At 44.0% G+C, this 18,150-nt stretch overlaps 1 protein-coding gene across 1 annotated transcript in view; it reads left to right on the forward strand.

The window, feature by feature from the left end:
* LOC126199144 (streptococcal hemagglutinin-like) overlaps positions 1–16,222 on the forward strand; it is a 113,478-nt gene extending 97,256 nt beyond the window's left edge. Inside the window, exon 4 of the mRNA XM_049935899.1 lies at positions 16,030–16,222. Coding sequence (XP_049791856.1) covers positions 16,030–16,222 — 193 coding nt within the window. The remainder of the gene's footprint in view (positions 1–16,029) is intronic.
* The last annotated feature ends 1,928 nt before the right edge of the window (positions 16,223–18,150 follow it).

An 18,150-nucleotide genomic window follows, 5' to 3' on the forward strand; every position in this document is an offset into this window, starting at 1 on the left:
GCATAGAGAGAGGTGGCAAGACGTATTCCCTAAGTTGGCTTTAGGTACGCTTCCCAAGGAACACTAATGACAGACTGAGTGGTAAGTACACTTCCAAAGCCCCTTACAGAAACTATTTTGGTGGCAATTATACTTATCAGTAACCATAAAAACACCGTTGTTCGGTGGGATATATAATTCCCACAGTCCTGAAGGCTACATTTCACAACAAATAGAAACTACAGATGGTGCAGTGGACTGCCACTAGATGCCAGGATTGTACAGACGCGGTAACACATATTCCCTTAAATGCTGTAAAGAAATACATTTAGTGGGAAGTATATCCACCACGGCCGGTGAAAGGATTAAATGACCAAACTGCCTGCTTGTTCTCAACTCCAGAAAATACTATTTGAAAAAGACCCACCATAAAGGTCCCGCATGAATTAACAACATACATTCTCCCGCCAATGCTTCCTCACGTTGATAACGTCCCACAAAAATGATGTCTTGGGTGTGAAAACAATATTAAAGAGTATGCTTAGGTAAGGAAAATAGTGAGAGACTGATTCCTCCTCTCTCCATTTATATACAAAGTTCTAGTCTCCTAACGGAGAATATTGAGACACAATTTGCTTCTTGCTGGGGTGTCGTGACGCTCATATAGGAGACTTCCCTGTACTGCAATGCGGCTATGATTGGGTCATGTTTTTATCGGCAAGAGTTCTTGCCTTTCTTAAAATAAAAAACGCAAAAATATCCGAACTTCATGATTCAGAACGTTTGTCCCCCTCACCGCAGTTCCCAGTTAGGCATAAAAAAAAACGAGACATTTTGGGGCCAGGTTCCTTATTCAGAAATAATTAAAAGATTACAGTAACCATGGGCTCTACAATGCTATGAGCATTTGTTTATCTTTGCTAGTGTGAAACACGTTCTTCTACTGAACAAGTGCCCATAGCTCTTAAGGTATGTATTTTTGAGCCCTTGTTTACTACACATTTTTTTCTTGTTTTCGTGTAAGTAATCTGTAACTAAATTTTGCCGGTGTTTTCTGGGACACTTTGTATATATAATCTGAAAAAGAAAGATATTGTAGCGACCGTTACCGGAAAAAGGTGCCTGCACACTGGCCATATGTACGAAGGCAGTTCAATAAGTAATGCAACACATTTTTTTTCTCGGCCAATTTTGGTTGAAAAAACCGGAAATTTCTTGTGGAATATTTTCAAACATTCCCGCTTCGTCTCGTATAGTTTAATTGACTTCCGACGGGTGGCAGCGCTGTACGGAGCTGTTAAAATGGCGTCTGTAACGGATGTGCGTTGCAAACAACGGGCAGTGATCGAGTTTCTTTTGGCGGAAAACCAGGGCATCTCAGATATTCATAGGCGCTTGCAGAATGTCTACGGTGATCTGGCAGTGGACAAAAGCACGGTGAGTCGTTGGGCAAAGCGTGTGTCATCATCGCCGCAAGGTCAAGCAAGACTGATCTCCCGCGTGCGGGCCGGCCGTGCACAGCTGTGACTCCTGCTATGGCGGAGCGTGCGAACACACTCGTTCGAGATGATCGACGGATCACCATCAAACAACTCATTGCTCAACTTGACATCTCTGTTGGTAGTGCTGTCACAATTGTTCACCAGTTGGGATATTCAAAGGTTTGTTCCCGCTGGGTCCCTCGTTGTCTAACCGAACACCATAAAGAGCAAAGGAGAACCATGTGTGCGGAATTGCTTGCTCGTCATGTGGTTCAAATGGTTCAAATGGCTCTGAGCACTATGCGACTTAACTTCTGAGGTCATCAGTCGCCTAGAACTTAGAACTAATTAAACCTAACTAACCTAAGGACATCACACACATCCATGCCCGAGGCAGGATTCGAACCTGCGACCGTAGCGGTCACGCGGTTCCAGACTGAAGCGCCTTTAACCGCACGGCCACACCGGCCGGCGCTCGTCATGTGGCTGAGGGTGACAATTTCTTGTCAAATATTGTTACAGGCGAAGAAACATGGGTTCATCACTTCGAACCTGAAACAAAACGGCAATCAATGGAGTGGCGCCACACCCACTCCCCTACCAAGAAAAAGTTTAAAGCCATACCCTCAGCCGGTAAAGTCACGGTTACAGTCTTCTGGGACGCTGAAGGGGTTATTCTGTTCGATGTCCTTCCCCATGGTCAAACGATCAACTCTGAAGTGTATTGTGCTATTCTTCAGAAATTGAAGAAACGACTTCAGCGTGTTTGTAGGCACAAAAATCTGAACGAACTTCTCCTTCTTCATGACAACGCAAGACCTCACACAAGTCTTCGCACCCGAGAGGAGCTCACAAAACTTCAGTGGACTGTTCTTCCTCATGCAACCTACAGCCCCCATCTCGCACCGTCGGATTTCCATATGTTTGGCCCAATGAAGGACGCAATCCGTGGGAGGCACTACGCGGATGATGAAGAAGTTATTGATGCAGTACGACGTTGGCTCCGACATCGACCAGTGGAATGGTACCATGCAGGCATACAGGCCCTCATTTCAAGGTGGCGTAAGGCCGTAGCATTGAATGGAGATTACGTTGAAAAATAGTGTTGTGTAGCTAAAAGATTGGGGAATAACCTGGTGTATTTCAATGCTGAATAAAACAACCCCTGTTTCAGAAAAAAAATGTGTTGCATTACTTATTGAACTGCCCTCGTACCTCACTATTCCCAGCAGAGGTTTCGAGCAAACTTGCTTATGGTCAACCAGAGCTGATACACATAAACAACACTCTCACATATATAGTGTGTCGCAAAAACATATCGGCAAAATATAGGGATCGGTTTCTTACACCAAACTAAAATATGTTTGGGGAGGAAAGGTTCATATTTTTAGCAGTGATAGTATAAGTAATTCTGAACAAAAAATGTTATATGAACATAGGTCCGCAAATGCTTCGTTATGGAGTTATGGGTATTGAAAGGAACTATAATTCTGCAAAATTGGTTTGCACAACGTGAACATATACGCAATACAACTGGACCGTAACGTGATTTTCTTGCAAACAAAGCACGGGTACATGCCATGTGTACGCTTTGCAACCTACCACGTGACGTACGTAATACAATCACCCATTTTTGCGCAGTTGTGCCGTATAAGCCGCATTGTGTAGTGCACCGGCGACGGATCGGTTAGCCGTGTAGTGTATGGTGTTAACTGTGTTCGTACAAGCGCAGCTAACAATACCTCACGTCTACGGTAATAAAGAATACGCAGATATGGTGTATGTTTATGGTATCTGCTGCGGTAGTGCTACCGCTGCAAGAGCAGAATATCGCACGCGTTTCCCGACTTGACGATTACTGATCGCAAGGTGTTTACCAAAGTGTTTATCACTTTGCGTGTAACAGGCTCTCTTCCGAGTAGACATTTTTCGTCCGAGCGTGCACGTCAACAAACTTTGCAAGAACAGGAAGAAATTATCGCTAGTGTTGGGCAAAGTCCCAGTTAGAGCATACGAAGAATGTCCTTGCATATGAATGTTCCACAGACACGTGTATGGGAAACATTACATGCGGAAAACCTGTATCCATTTCACATGCGGCGTATCCAAAATCTCCACGTTGGCGACAGTGCCTAACGATTTCAATTCTGTCACTAGGTAATTGAGAATAGTCATTTGCTTCCATACATACTGTTCACTGACGAAGCCCAGTTTTCACGACATGGAATAAACAACACACGCAGTAATCATCGATGGTCACGGGAAAATACACACGCTTCAGCGGAGAGCAATTTCCAAGATCGTTTTGCCTTAGATGTTAGATGCGACATGATCGGTAACTTTTTGATAGATCCATTTATTATCAATCAGCTATTGACGGGAGACAGGTACCTATTTTTTGGAAAATTCATTTGTGGAACTATTGGAAGCCGTTCCTTTAGCCAAACGAACTGGAGTTTACTTTCAATATGACGGTGCCCGTCCACATGTTACCTTACGTGTGAGGAACCATCTCAATCGCACCTACCCTAATCACTGGATTGGCTGTGGCGGTGGTGTTAACTGGCCTCCAAGACCACCTGACCTTACAACTTTAGATTTCTGTTTATGGGGTTGGATGAAATCAGAGGTGCACAAAGTGAAGAGATGAAATGGACGCTGCTGAATTGATTAGGAACCAACCACAGGTAACTGAACAAGCAACACAACCATGTTATCGCTAGAGCGCAAAAGTGCATTGACGTTCGTGGAGGGATATTCGAACCTGTTCTGTGAACTGTACAACATCTGTACGATAAGTGTTAAAGCCGTTTGTAAAAGGCATGGTAGTCGTTTTTAACTGAATATATGTAACACGCAAGTTGTAATGCTTTATGTACTAAATGAAAAGTAAATAAGCATTATGTAAAATCAAATGGCTCTGAGCACTATGGGACTTAACTTCTGAGGTCATCAATGCCCTGGAACTTAGAACTACTTAAACCTAACGAACCTAAGGACATCACAAACATCCATGCCCGAGGCAGGATTCTAACCTGTGACCGTAGTGGTCGCGCGGTTCCAGACTGTAGCGCCTAGAACCACTCGGCCACCTCGGCCGGCCATTATATAAAAATGTGTAACATAACTATACTTCTTTGTAACACTGTCTTCAAGAAAATCACGTTATGGTCCGGTTGTATTGCGTATAGGTTCACGTTGTGCACATCAATTTTGCAGAATTAAAGTTCCTTTCAATATCCATTAACTCCCTAACGAAGCTTTCGGAGCTATGTTCATATAACATTTTTTGTTCAGAATTAATTATACTATGACCTTGTAAAATATTGACCTTTACTCCCCAAACAATATATATAATTTAATAATAGGGGATATAATTAATTTATCCCTAATTTTTGTCATTTTTTCGGACACCTTATATATATATATATATATATATATATATATATATATATATATATATATATATATAATCAGAGCGTTGTTTATGTGTACCAGCACCAACTATGGGTGAACAACATTGCTCGAAAACTCCACTGGGAACAGTGAGATACACAGGGCATGTCATAGCTAGTTTGCAGGCACTTTTTCTCCCTAATTGTGGCCGCGATCTTTTCATTTCTCAGGTAAAATGCTTTCTAAGTAAACCGATAAGGCCGAAAGGAACTTTTGACCTATTTCGAGCACTGTGGTTATTCAGAGCCTCTCCAGATTTGAAAGTGGCTTCACTAGTCCACATAATGCCAGCTGCGAAGTCAGACTTGAATTTACAGACGAAGCGTAGAAGGCGAGTCTTGTTTAAGACTAGTCTTCACTTAGTGCTCGATGAACATGATGTGACAATGACGCAGACAACAACCACATAGAATTCTCAAATAGGGACGTACGGAAGGCACGGCGAAATAGGCCCTCGCATGCGCAGTCTCAGAGAGGGCGCGAAAACAGACTATTTAAAACAAGAAAATGAGGCTTGAAAATTAACTGAGAGTAGCACATGAGTGCTTCTACCCATTATGTCTCTTTCGTATACCTACGAGAAGAGCACCTTTCCTCGTCCGACGACTGAAAATGCACACTGCAGCACAGTGTCCTTTCTACAATATCATTTCGTGCAAGCAGCATGATGTGTCTCGACCACTACCGAACAGACCACCGTCGGTAACATGGTTCATGTGGCAACAATGCGCTTGGTTCACACAGCTGCCACTAACACATCTCGCTCGTGTCCAGCAGTGGAGCTTTGACGTAACTTGGCCGCAGTACTGCAGGCCCTGAAGCGCTGGCTGTCTGGTGCGGGCGCGAATATTGCGCTAGTTGGCTGGCTGGCAGACTGAGGACAGCAGTGAGACTGTCCTACAGAGCTTGTAATGTTGCAGCACCGGTGAGCGCAGTGGGAAACACGTCTCACATCTATGAATACATTACATTTGACTTTTATCTACATCTACATCTACTTAGATGCGCCTCAAGCCATCGTACGGTGCACGGCGGAGGCTACCATGCACCACTAATACTCATTTCCTTTCCTGTTACGTCCGTAAATAGAGCGAGGGAAAGATTACTGTCTCACAAGCTGCGATATCGTCGCGAAAAAAACAGTGACCCGTATATGTGTTAAGTTTCCTTTAATTTACGTCTATGGTCACAAACTTTTAGTTAACTGATTACCGGTTTCGGTCTTTAATTACCATCATCAGAAACAAAGTTTTTATGGAACAGATCTGATGATGGTCATTAAAGACCGAAACCGGTAATGTGTTAACTAGAAGTTTGTGACCATAGACGTAAATTAAAGGAAACTTAAATTACTGTCTGCTTGCCTCTGACTAGCCCTAATTTCTCTTATGTTCGTAGTCATCATCCGAAATGTACGTTGGCAGGAGCAGAATCGTTCTGCAGGCAACATCAAATGCCGGTCCTCCAGATAATCTCAACAGCGTTTTCTAAAGTTCTTATTTTTATTCTCTCTATTATTTGATGAGTGTTTTATTAATGTGATTGCTTATTATTATTAACTGTTTTTATTTATGGTTTGGTTTACCGATTCCTTTTTACTGTTTGCTCCTTTTGACTCCTTATAATTATGTTTGCGGTCGTTGTGAAGTCTATAGTGCTTACTGTTCTCCGTAAGTTAAGGAATACGGTAATACCGTGTATGCGTTTTGCAGCAGCAGATCTCGTTGAGTCTCCTTGCTGGAACTTCTCCACCTGAAATCGCTAAAGATAATTTATCGCTCTACGGAAATCGATTGGTACAGCCAATCCGACATAGATCTCTCTTAGAATGTTCAACATAGAATAATTATTTATTTGCCGTAGCTTAATATAGTCTGTATACCTTTGTTATAGAGTTCGCACGGAGATGCTTGAATTCCAGAGAGTATTTATCTCTCGCGCAGGTATTTCACATTTATCGTCCTATTAATAAAACGTCGTCTTCCCTCTGGGATTCAGTCAGTTTTGATTAGCCTACTCAAGCAACGAATAACGTCGGATGAGTTGAAAATTACTATGGGTGGGCCACCTATGCACGGAAGTATGGGACTGCACCTTCCATGAACATACTGTAAGCCTACACAAGCAACGAATAACGTCGTATGAATTGAAAATTATTATGGGTGGGCCACCTATGCACGAAAGTATGGGACTGCACCTTCCATGAACATACTGTGTTATGAAGGTAGCAAATGGTCGTAGAAAAGGTTAGAGATTTAAAGACAGGTCCTGTGAACGCATGGACAAACACCAATACTCTCTAAAATACATGATGATAAGCAAGCAACGAATAACGTCGTATAAGGTGAAAATTACTATGGGTGGGCCACCTATGCACGAAAGTATGGGACTGCACCTTCCATGAACATACTGTGTTATGAAGGTAGCAAATGGTCGTAGAAAAGGTTAGAGATTTAAAGACAGGTCCTGTGAACGCATGGACAAACACCAATACTCTCTTAAATACATGATGGATGCAACGTACTGGCTGTAAAAACTAGATTCCTGGGGCGAAAGCGTGTTGCAAATTAACTGAGCTTATACTTACTTCGTCTCAGTGGCCGCAGTGCCAGCTCATACTTACCACCCTTAAGTTGTCCGATGGCAGAAGTCAACTGCAATAGTTGATCAAACTTCTGAGATCAGCTGAGCCTCTGTATTCTCCTCTAAGTGAGAGACAGCTCGCTATGCGGCTCAACAGCCCAGCGTACTGCCTCAAACCCTGGACCGAGTGCCCTCTACTTCGGCCCGGAAGCAGGTGTGTTCCAATTCTTCTCTATTGGACTCAGCCGGTTCCGCCACCATCGGAATCTCACCAGTCAATGGCAGCAGGTTTGGCGAGTTCCGACCAATGATAATTTAAAAATTAGCTTACCAATTTCCCACTCTTGCGAACTATGTCGTAGTTCACCGAAAAGTTCTATTTCTCACGTGACATGAGAAAGAAGGCAGAAAACCTGTCCCAGTGCGTAACGGATTTTCAGTCACGGCAAAACAAATGGCGTACATGTACACACGTAGTGGAACTCGCCCCTAGCACTGAAATAATAACTCCACCAGAGAACCCTTCTTTAAAATTTGGACAAACATTCCGCAGGCCACACCTGGGCTTCACGGCTGCTCTTGTGCTTCGATGGCTCGTGTTTTCTCCTGTTTTTCACATTTTTATCCTAGTTACAAAGTATTGCTTTTCTCTTCACGCACAATGAAGTTTTACTGCACGCTGCCCAGCCTCAGCTGAATCTTCTGCTGGAATGTGATGGCGGATGTCCTCATCTACTCTCTGAGTAGAGAAACTTCTTTATGATCATTCTGTTCTCCTCAGTGAAAGTGCCCTTTACCGAGTATGTTTAAGACGCCAAGACTGCCACAACAATAATACGCCCTCAGCTAAAAAGAAGAAAGGAAATACAGAAATACTTATAAATACAATCATGAGCGCTAGTGAATATTGCTTGTAGTTTTCATGCAGCATTAGTATTCGACTTGACTGATAATTAGGGTCTGCATATTGAATTTGGAAATAAACTGCCATGTAACACTATTGGTAACAGATTTAGCAGCCCACTGTTGAAGTTCTTTGAGTCAGCCTTTTAGTCCGATCTATGGGAGATCTTCCTTTACAGATGAACCACCCTTTCCTAAAAATTCTCCCAGTAACAACTGTCGACCATTTCCCTTCCCTACTACCGTCCTTACATGCTTATTGCATTTCACACCACTTTGCAACTTTAGATATTTAATAAATGTGTCGGTGTTGGTTGTGGGTTAGGGGCGCTCAACATCTAGATAATCAGCACCCGGACGAAGATCAGCTGAAACTAATGTGGTTAAAATGCAGAAATGAATTGAAAGGCAAACTGAGATAACACCGCACCAATTTTCTCCCTGTTTCACCCATGATCACTTGTTCAGCCACACTAGCTCACAACGTGGGAAAAAACACCACAGATGGGGGAGATGTGCGAAAACTGTCAATTAATACACAAAGAAGGCTGGAGGAAAACTAAAAGGGATTCACAGCAATATGTATCTGGCTGATCACGTATCAAAAACAGAGATAAGCCAACCAACCTGACAACACATTAAATATGGCATCTTAAAATTTCAGATAACAGGTCGGATAATTCATAAGACCTTAAAAGTCATACCACATTCGTTTGATTGTCAGCTAATATAGATGGCAAATCTGTCAGGAAATGAGCTGACAGCCTTCGGTCATCATCATCATCATCATCGTATTCCAGCTCCAGGTTCCCGGTTGTGGTGTACAAGTGCTCGCCCTTTGTTCCGAAAACAATCCACAGCCTAACCAACTGTGGTACACTATGATCTGTACTCCACAAGCACCACACGTTGGAGGTTCGACTCTCCGTAGAAGGAAACCACGCATCATGGGGCTCTGGCCTATGTGAAGACGAGTAACGAGGACCTCATCCTACCTGCATGGCTGGAAGGTGGTACGCCACGGCCGCGTTATGGACTTAACGAAACGCAGCCCATTATCTGTTAGTTTCAGCCAATCTTCTTCGCATCTGTGTTGTTGCTTCCCACATTGTGAGCTAGTGTGGCTGAACAGGTGATCATGGGTGAAACTGGGAGAAAGTGGGCGCGGTTTTATGTCAGTTTGCCTTTCATTCGTACGGGAGCTGATAACCTCGATGTTGAACGTTCCTAACCCACAACCAACACCGTCACTCTGTGCTCAACAGCCAGGCGAGAGAACGTCGGGGGTGGCAAACTGAACTAATTGAGGATCGACACACATATCTTGCTGCTGTATGCGTCCTTCCATTCTCTATACCACGCCTGTGCCCTGGCACCCAGGAGAAGGACTCTTCCTTCTCCAGTCTTTGTAGTCGGGGGAAGGCGTCTTGGATCTTCTAGACTACTTTATCTGCTGGTTACAAGCATTACAGAGAATGAAGGGCAGGAAATCAGGACAAGTGATTCAGCAATTAAAACAAGTCTCATCTGTTTATGTGCCTGCTAGAACATGTATAATTCCGTTTCGAACACAATGAAGTCCTGCACCAGTCAGAAATTGAGGAAAAAATTGGGAAAAACAACAGGGAAACCAACGGAATAACCCTGTTTAGATCCATCTGTAAATACCACTAGTCAGTTAAAATGTCGTAAAACAGTGTATTGAAAACACATTGCAGGAGTGCAGTCTCTCCTGTACAGTACTAAATCAAAAATCACTCTTAGCGTCTGGAGTAACCAGGTGGGGTTGTATTTGCTCCACCCCTAAGCTGCACGTAAGTGTCAAACCTTGTTGCTCATGGACGTTTGAAGAAAAGGCATTCGAGACTCGGACGAACAGCAGTATTATGTACAGATTAATTGGGAGCAGCGAGGAACATACATGTTTTACGGCCGCGCGGAGTGGCCGCTCGGTTTGAGGCGCCATGACACGGATTGCGCGGCCCCTTCCGCCGGAAATTCGAGTCTTCCCTCGACCATGGGTATGTGTGTTGTTCTTACCGTAAGTTAGTTTCAAATGGCTCTAAGCACTATGGGACTTAACATCTATGGTCATCAGTCCCCTAGAACTTAGAACTACTTAAACCTAACTAAGCTAAGGACATCACACAACACCTAGTCATCACGAGGCAGAGAAAATCCCTGACCCCGCCGGGAATCGAACCCCGGGCGTGGGAAGCGAGAACGCTACCGCACGACCACGAGCTGCGGACAGGTGAGCGGTGGTTCCCCAGCCAGCCTCAGCAAAAATACCAGATATAGGTCTGGTCCTGCAAGCACCTGTATGTCGCCAGTCTAATCATTTCATATTGGATAGCTTCAGTAATCTTCTGATGAGAGGGGCCTCCCTGATCCGTATAGGATGCACTCATAGTCTAGCCGTGATCGCAAGAAATGCTACAAAACTGGAGCACAAGCGCCCTGTCCGCTCCTCAAGACTTCTGACATAGATACTTTAAGCTATTTGGTGCCTTCTGGGTTCTGGCTTTCAGGTCCCTCAGGTGTGGTAACCACGCCAATTTGGAATAAAAAATGAGGTCCAGGAACCTCATAAGAAATAAATCAAAAATACGCCGAGAACGATTAAAATGAACACACACACATAACACTGCAAACCCATCGTTGCAGCCCATTCCTCTAGCCTCTACACTGCTGTAAGTTACAAGTCACAAGTCACCATTGTAACACTGGAGGAGGAACAGAAACTTGCACGATCGTCCACAAGTAAGGAACATTGCACAGGACTCCTTACCGTAGACATGATACTGTTTATGGTTATGGTAAAGAGGGTAATACTTTAAACACTGCCCTGAGGGACAACATTTTCCTGTTCAAACCGATCTGACAATGTGTCAGCAAGCCGGGACATAAAAAACGGCTTAGACAGGAAAGACCGTGTGAAGATGGGGAGGTAGCCACACAACCCCAGTGATGCAGGTGCGCGGGAATACTGTGTCTTCAAGTAGGTCATGTGACCTACAGGTATCAAAGAATACACCTAGACAATGATATTTATGTAGGAGAGCCTGCTGAATAGCTAGTAGGGTCAGGTTGCCAACAGTGGTCCAAAATCTCCAGAATCCACACTGATAGCTGCTAAGGAGTTGCCTTGTCTTTAACAACCAGACCAAGTGACGCTTAACCACGAGCTGAAAGATGTTTCCTACACAGCTCGTTAAGTCGATATTCCAGTAACTATTGGGACATAGGCCGTCCTTTCCTGGTCTGAGGAGAGGCATCATAATTGCCTCGCTCCACGAGTTGGAAAAGTGACCTGTCTGCCATATTAAACGAAAACTCTCGAGGAGGATTGCCTTTGAGTCTGCTGGCAAATGTCGAAGTATACAGTATCAGAGTTGGTCGTGACCGGGTGCAGTATCATCAGCCTGAGACATAATCCAGATCCCTAATTGAGAAAGGACAGTTGCAAGATTCAGAATTGTTCGATGTGAAGCCCACCTTGTCCCGTCCACAATCGTACAGTATCGGCTGAACGCCAGATCCTGGCAGGTGTTGGCAGTAATCGTTGCAAAATGCTCTGCTATCGTCTGAGCTGTATCTTTAGGCTTAGTTTAGAGAGACCCCTGTTTCAGAACCGCTGCTGTTGGGAAACGACTGTGTTTTCTGGAAATTCACGTGATGGCTTCCCATACTGTCGTAGAACAAATGGAACGATTGATGGAGTCCAGGAACGATTGCCTTGATCTTTCCTCACTCTCCTTAATCACGCATCGAGCCTTGGCTCTCGCGACTCTAACGTTTAACAATTGAAAACACATTTCGGCCTGCAGCGCGCTTTCTGTTACTATGAATGGCAGCACTCTGGATAATTCCTGAATCAGGAGGACATCCTACAGGAGCCCGCTTGTTAGATTAGGTGTTGATAACTACTAGCGGCTTACACGTTCTGCTGCGAGGAAGAAGGGGAAACTCGTAGGGTTCCATCACGGTCCCGTGAACAGCCATGGAAATAAAGGTCCACCTAGACAAAGCTCAGCGTGCCTAGGTAAGTCTCATACAACTGAGATGCGGCAGTTCCCCAGAGGTTGTCCACTATTGACTGTTCGCCTCAACAGCCATGATGCATCCCATCGACGTGCAGCTCACCTTGAGACTGCCGCGTGGGATTAGCCGAGCGGTCTGAGGCGTTGCAGTCATGTACTGTGCGGCTGGTCCCGGCGGAGGTTCGAGTCCTCCCTCGGGCATGGGTGTGTGTGTGTGTGTGTGTGTGTGTTTGTCCTTAGGATAATTTAGGTTAACTACTCTGAAAGCTTGGGGGCAGATTACCTTAGCAGTTAAGTCCCATAAGATTTCACACACATTTGAACATTTTTGAACCTTGAGACTGAGGGGTAGAGAGAGAGGTTTCTACCATTCTTGCGATCCGAGCAGTCAAGCCAAGATACCCGTTCCCAGTGAAGTGACACACAACGTTCCACCACCACACCGAGCAGTGGTCGCTGAAACATGCCCAGAGCTTACCGTGACAGAGGACTGACGGCTCTTACCTGTCCCCAGCTTAGGAACCCGGGGATAGCCAAGCACGTATCCAGCAAACGAATGCTGTGCCCCTGAGGGCGACGTGGTAGTGTCAAGCACCATACTTCTAACACTGTACTGGAACATTACAAGATCGTTTCTTCTACTCATCTTCACTAACTTACATTTTAGTACATTCACAGCAAGCTGCTGTGGATCATGTCAACCAGAAATTTTGTCTAAGTCACCTCCTAGTCACAACGACGACACTGTCTCGCACATCAGACAAACAGCTGCAGCCTGTCTTTCACCCTGTCCATCAGATCATATATATCACCCTTCACACTTCACTACGGCAGTCCTGATGATTTTGTTGTGTATGGCAAGCGTTCGGCGGCGAGAATAACGGCCTGGGTACTATTACTTAAGAATTCTTCGAGTCACTCACACACCTGAGAACCTATTTCGTATGCTCATACCTCCATTAACAGGTTGCAGTGGGACACCATGTAAAATGCTTTCTGGAAATCTAGGAATGTGTAATCTGCATATTGCCCTTCATCCATGGTTCGTAGAATATCATGCAAGAAAAGGGAAAGCTGTGTTTAGTACGAGTCATGCTTTGTAAATCAGTCGTGCTTTGTGAAGAGAAGCTTTTTCGTCTGAAGGAAATGTATTATATTCGAAATGAGAATATGTTCAAGGATCCTGCAGCAAACAGATTTTAACATTTTTCTGTAATTTTTCGGATCCGTTTCTTTTTCTTTTTTATATACAGGAGTCACCTACGCTTTTTTCAGTCGCTTGGGACTGGACCGAGAGATTCGCGATAAACGCAAGGCAAGTCAATGTTGCTGAATGCTCTCTCTACAACCAAAGTGGGTTTGCATCTGGAAATGGAGATTTATTTGTTTCCAATTCTTCAATTGCTTCTCTAGACCAAAGATGCCAATTACTATGTTCTTCATGCAGGAGCTTGTACAACGGTGAAATGACGGTACGTTTTGTATGATCCTCCTGCCTCAATTATTTCGTAAATGTAGAGTATAAAAGTTCATCTTCCCTTTTGTTACCTTCTGTTGCCACACCAGGCTGGTCAACGAGTTTCTTGAAATAAATCTTTGTCCTGCTTAATGATTTGAAATAGAAACGGAATTTTGTCGGGTTCCCTGCAAGATCTTTCGCTAACTTATTACGGTTGTGGTAGATGGATGGTCCGTGTGTCTATATTATTTTAGACACCCGAATTTCTGTTGACTTTTGCCTGTTGTCATTTGTCATCCTCTGCAGGATCAAGTGAGCAACAGTTTCTGCTTCCTCAGAGTTTTCCGAATTTATTATTAAACTGCAGTGGGTATTTACCATCATTAATCCACTAACTTGGCATATACTTCTCCAGAACGTGATTTGCAGTTCGCTTAGAGTCTGCCCATAATGCCTCTAAGTCTATCATATTCGAAGTAGGTGCTATCCATCGACTGTATAAGTGGGATGCTATCTACTACTTATCTGCTATTTCTAGCAAAAACACTCTCTTAGCATGCTTGGTGGATTTATTAACTTTAGTAACCATCGTCAGAAAACCCGTTAAACATAAGTTCTGTGTATTCGCTTGAAAAATGTTTTCCTGATCGTGGTGCCAAGTATAGAATACAAATTGATAACGTGTAGCTAATTAAAGTAACAGCCGCTTCAAGTTGTAGGTGACAGAGCAGGTTAAGATTCCCTTTTGGATGTTTAGAAACTTTATCAAAGTGTGTGTTAAGAGCCACTGATCCAAACGGCGAAAGATTTTTTCGAGGGTCTGCAGTATAGTGGGTGTGACTGGTAACTCTGACATCTTGTCCAGAGGACGCGTCATAGCTCTTAAACGTGGCATCAGTGACTTAATCAAGGTGCCTTCTGCGCTTAATCCAAAACAATCTCAAGTTTATAAAATTATAACCCACATATAATTCTTGAAAGGAATACGGTGTCAGCTCTCATTAGGTCCTTTCTCTTTTTTCCTCCTATTTGATAATTTAGGAAACAATTTTCTCCCATGTACGACATAATCTTTAATGTAAGCTTTGTCATTGGGAGTTTTTTTAACATGCTCGCAAATTTTAAATCTTCGTTTTCCAATGTCTGCAGCAAAGTATGAGGAATTCTGTGTTGTTTACCAGGATTTCGATCTCCATTTTGTCTAGCCTAATTTTCTTAATAATTTTCGCTCTTCCTTCAGGATGTTTTCAGATCGCCTATTCGGCCGAAAATTGAAATTTGACTCTTGTACATAGATTTAGGATTGATCACCGTATTGCAGTATTTAATCTTTGTGTGTGTAGATGTGCACTTTTGGTTGTACCGCAGATGTCATGTGTTCTCCTGCATTCCCTCTACTTCTTTGTTACCGTAATATCAGTGTTGCTTTTACTTACCTCGATTGCTCTACGATCTCACCGACAGACTTGAAGTGCCTGTCACTTGCTATTTGCTGTAGTTTTGTGTTTAATTTCTCAGTGTTAAATTTAGTACAGATCAGTACAACTTTTGAAAGGGAATTTTAGGCCAACATTTCATCGCATCGTTTGAGAACGTCTATCTTATTGTTCTCATTTCACTGTCCTCTGGTACTGCCGAATCGCCTTTGATAGCTAAGCAAGCTGTATTAACGACGTCTTTTTAATTACAATTCCAGTTATTTTTTTGCGTATGGACTTAAACCTGAAGATCAGTTGCAAAAGTACAGTTTCTTGGCGACCAGCTGTTTCAAAGTTTTCTAATGTTCCACACCTTAGTTTCCTTTTCGCCGTTGTGTCCGTGAGTACTTGATGAGGTTTACCGTCTTTGGGTGTAGTCTCTGCCTTTCTGCGATATTTTTCTGTCCTGGGTGCCATAGGCAGCCTGTTAATCCATACTTGCCCCTGCCGGTACATCAAACCACAGGGAAACGGTTACACGTTGCTGTAAGTCGGTAATAGGCTGAGTTCACGAAGTGAACAAAGCACTAACGAGAAAGGGATGTAATGAAGTCCGTCTAGAAATACACTATTTGCGAATCAGTAAGCACTAGAGACCGGAAAACATACTGAGCCATCTCGGCAGTGCAGTGGCCCGATACGAACAGCTGCAAGGTAAGAGCGAGCAACGAGGCGGGCCGCACACACGCTGAGGGCCGAGCAGCCGCCACTGGACTACGCCACGCGACGCGACGCGACGTGACGTCACGTGAGCGTCCCGGCGGTGGCTGCCCCTACGACGGCAACCCGAAGCCGCTGCTCGCAGCCGTAATACCTATAACGTGTCCACGTCCGTGGTAGCGGGCAGTCCGTATCACGTCGCAGAAAGCAAAGTCGGTAACAACGGCGTCCGTACATATACGTGAAGATCAGCGTATTGAGGCCTAGGTGTCTCATCAACACATTACGAAACATAGATGAGGCAAAAGGCGACACAGAGAGTGCAATAAAGCCCCAAAAAAAACTTCCGAGCACTCAGAAACAAGTAATGTAGAGTCAGTCGAACTTGACGACGCAATACAACCCATTGATGAAGAATTCCGCCTAACCACAAAGGTTACTGCCGCAAAAGTACTAGAACTGAAATACAAACTCACTCATTGGCCAACATCACACGCAAAGTCGACTGTACGTACAGAAAAATTAGAAAAAGAACATGCCTGTCTTAGGAAAGAGGACAAAAGCTAATCGGTTCGTTCTTCCTTTTATGCGGTAGCCACAGCTGCACTCGTTCAGATGGCCACCACAGAATCAAACAGGAAGGCCCCACAACCCAAGCAATGTAGCTTACGAGTACTATTCATCAAATTCAAGGACACAAAGGAAATACAACTCTCTCGGACATAGTTAATTGATCCGAAGAAAGAAAAGAGTCAAGCAAATGAAGACAGCAAACAATGTAGTCATAATTGAAACGGAAGAGGAAATCAGAAAACTAAACAAAATTCGGAGCTAAATAAGGAAATGTTATGGGAGCCACCTAGATAGCGTAGGCAGGGCGATAGTGCGTGACGTCCCTGTTACGATGCTAGAAACTGAATTAATTGAGTCACTATACGAACAGAACTTGGAGGGAACGACAGGTATGAAGCGATTCTTAGAAGAAATAAAAGTCAGATTTAAAACAGGTCCACTGGAGAAGCTGGCAGAAAATTATGTGGTGGAGGTAAATACAAATGTCAGAGCACAATTGGTTACATAGAAAAGAGTATACACTGGATTTAGATCAACCACTGGGAAGAGCTACGCTGCAATCACCATATACTGTAACTACCACGACTATGGGCACATTGCACAGTACTGTAAGGAAAACAAATCGACTTGCTCCCACAGGGGAGAGTGTGACTGTCTAAGAAATACCTGTAAAAATACCAAGCGAGCTCCAGTGTGTATTCCATGTGCGAAAAGGAAGAAACCATGCAGCCAACGAGGTAAAAAGATTGTGCGACATACCAAACATTCTTGTAGCCGGAAATTCGAAGAAGCGAATATGGATTCTGGATCATAGTGCAATGCGCTGGCGAGCGTCAAGGAAACCACAGAGTAAATACAAACACAACAAGTTCAAATGGTTCAAATGGCTCTGAGCGCTATGGGACTTCACTGCTCAGGTCATCAGTCCCCTAGAACTTAGAACTACTTAAACCTAACTAACCTAAGGACAACACACACATCCATGCCCGAGGCAGGATTCGGACCTGCGACTGTAGCGGTCGTGCAGTTCCAGACTGTAGCGCCTAGAGCCGCTCGGTCACTCCGGCCGGCCACACAACAAGTATCAGGTCCACAGTGGAAGACGACGACACACTTTCCGGGAAGAAAACTATAAAACCCGGGCTCACTGATCAAACGGACTGTAGAATTACCACACATCTTGGTGAGAAATGGAAACCTCCATCGAAAAGAGAGCGAGATGCAGAAAGAACCAAAATATTCTGGTCCTATGTGAAGGCTAGAACAAGAAGAGACATAGGACACAAACCGATAACGTAACTGACAATATAGGCGAAAACGAGTTGAACAATAAGAAGGCCAGTAATAAAATTAATGGACGGAACGAGTGGAGTGCCTGGAAAGGGCAAAGAAGAAGGGAAAACAAGGAAAGGACAGAATGACTACCTCGAAATAAAAAGAAAGACATACTCTCAAATTCAGGGAAAGTTCAAACTGCAATAAATGGGAGGTTTGACAGCGCGCAGCACGTTACAGTCGCGGATTGTGACAGCATG

The sequence above is a fragment of the Schistocerca nitens genome, chromosome 8, assembly GCF_023898315.1.
Source record: "Schistocerca nitens isolate TAMUIC-IGC-003100 chromosome 8, iqSchNite1.1, whole genome shotgun sequence".
Taxonomy (NCBI): Eukaryota; Metazoa; Arthropoda; class Insecta; order Orthoptera; family Acrididae; genus Schistocerca; species Schistocerca nitens.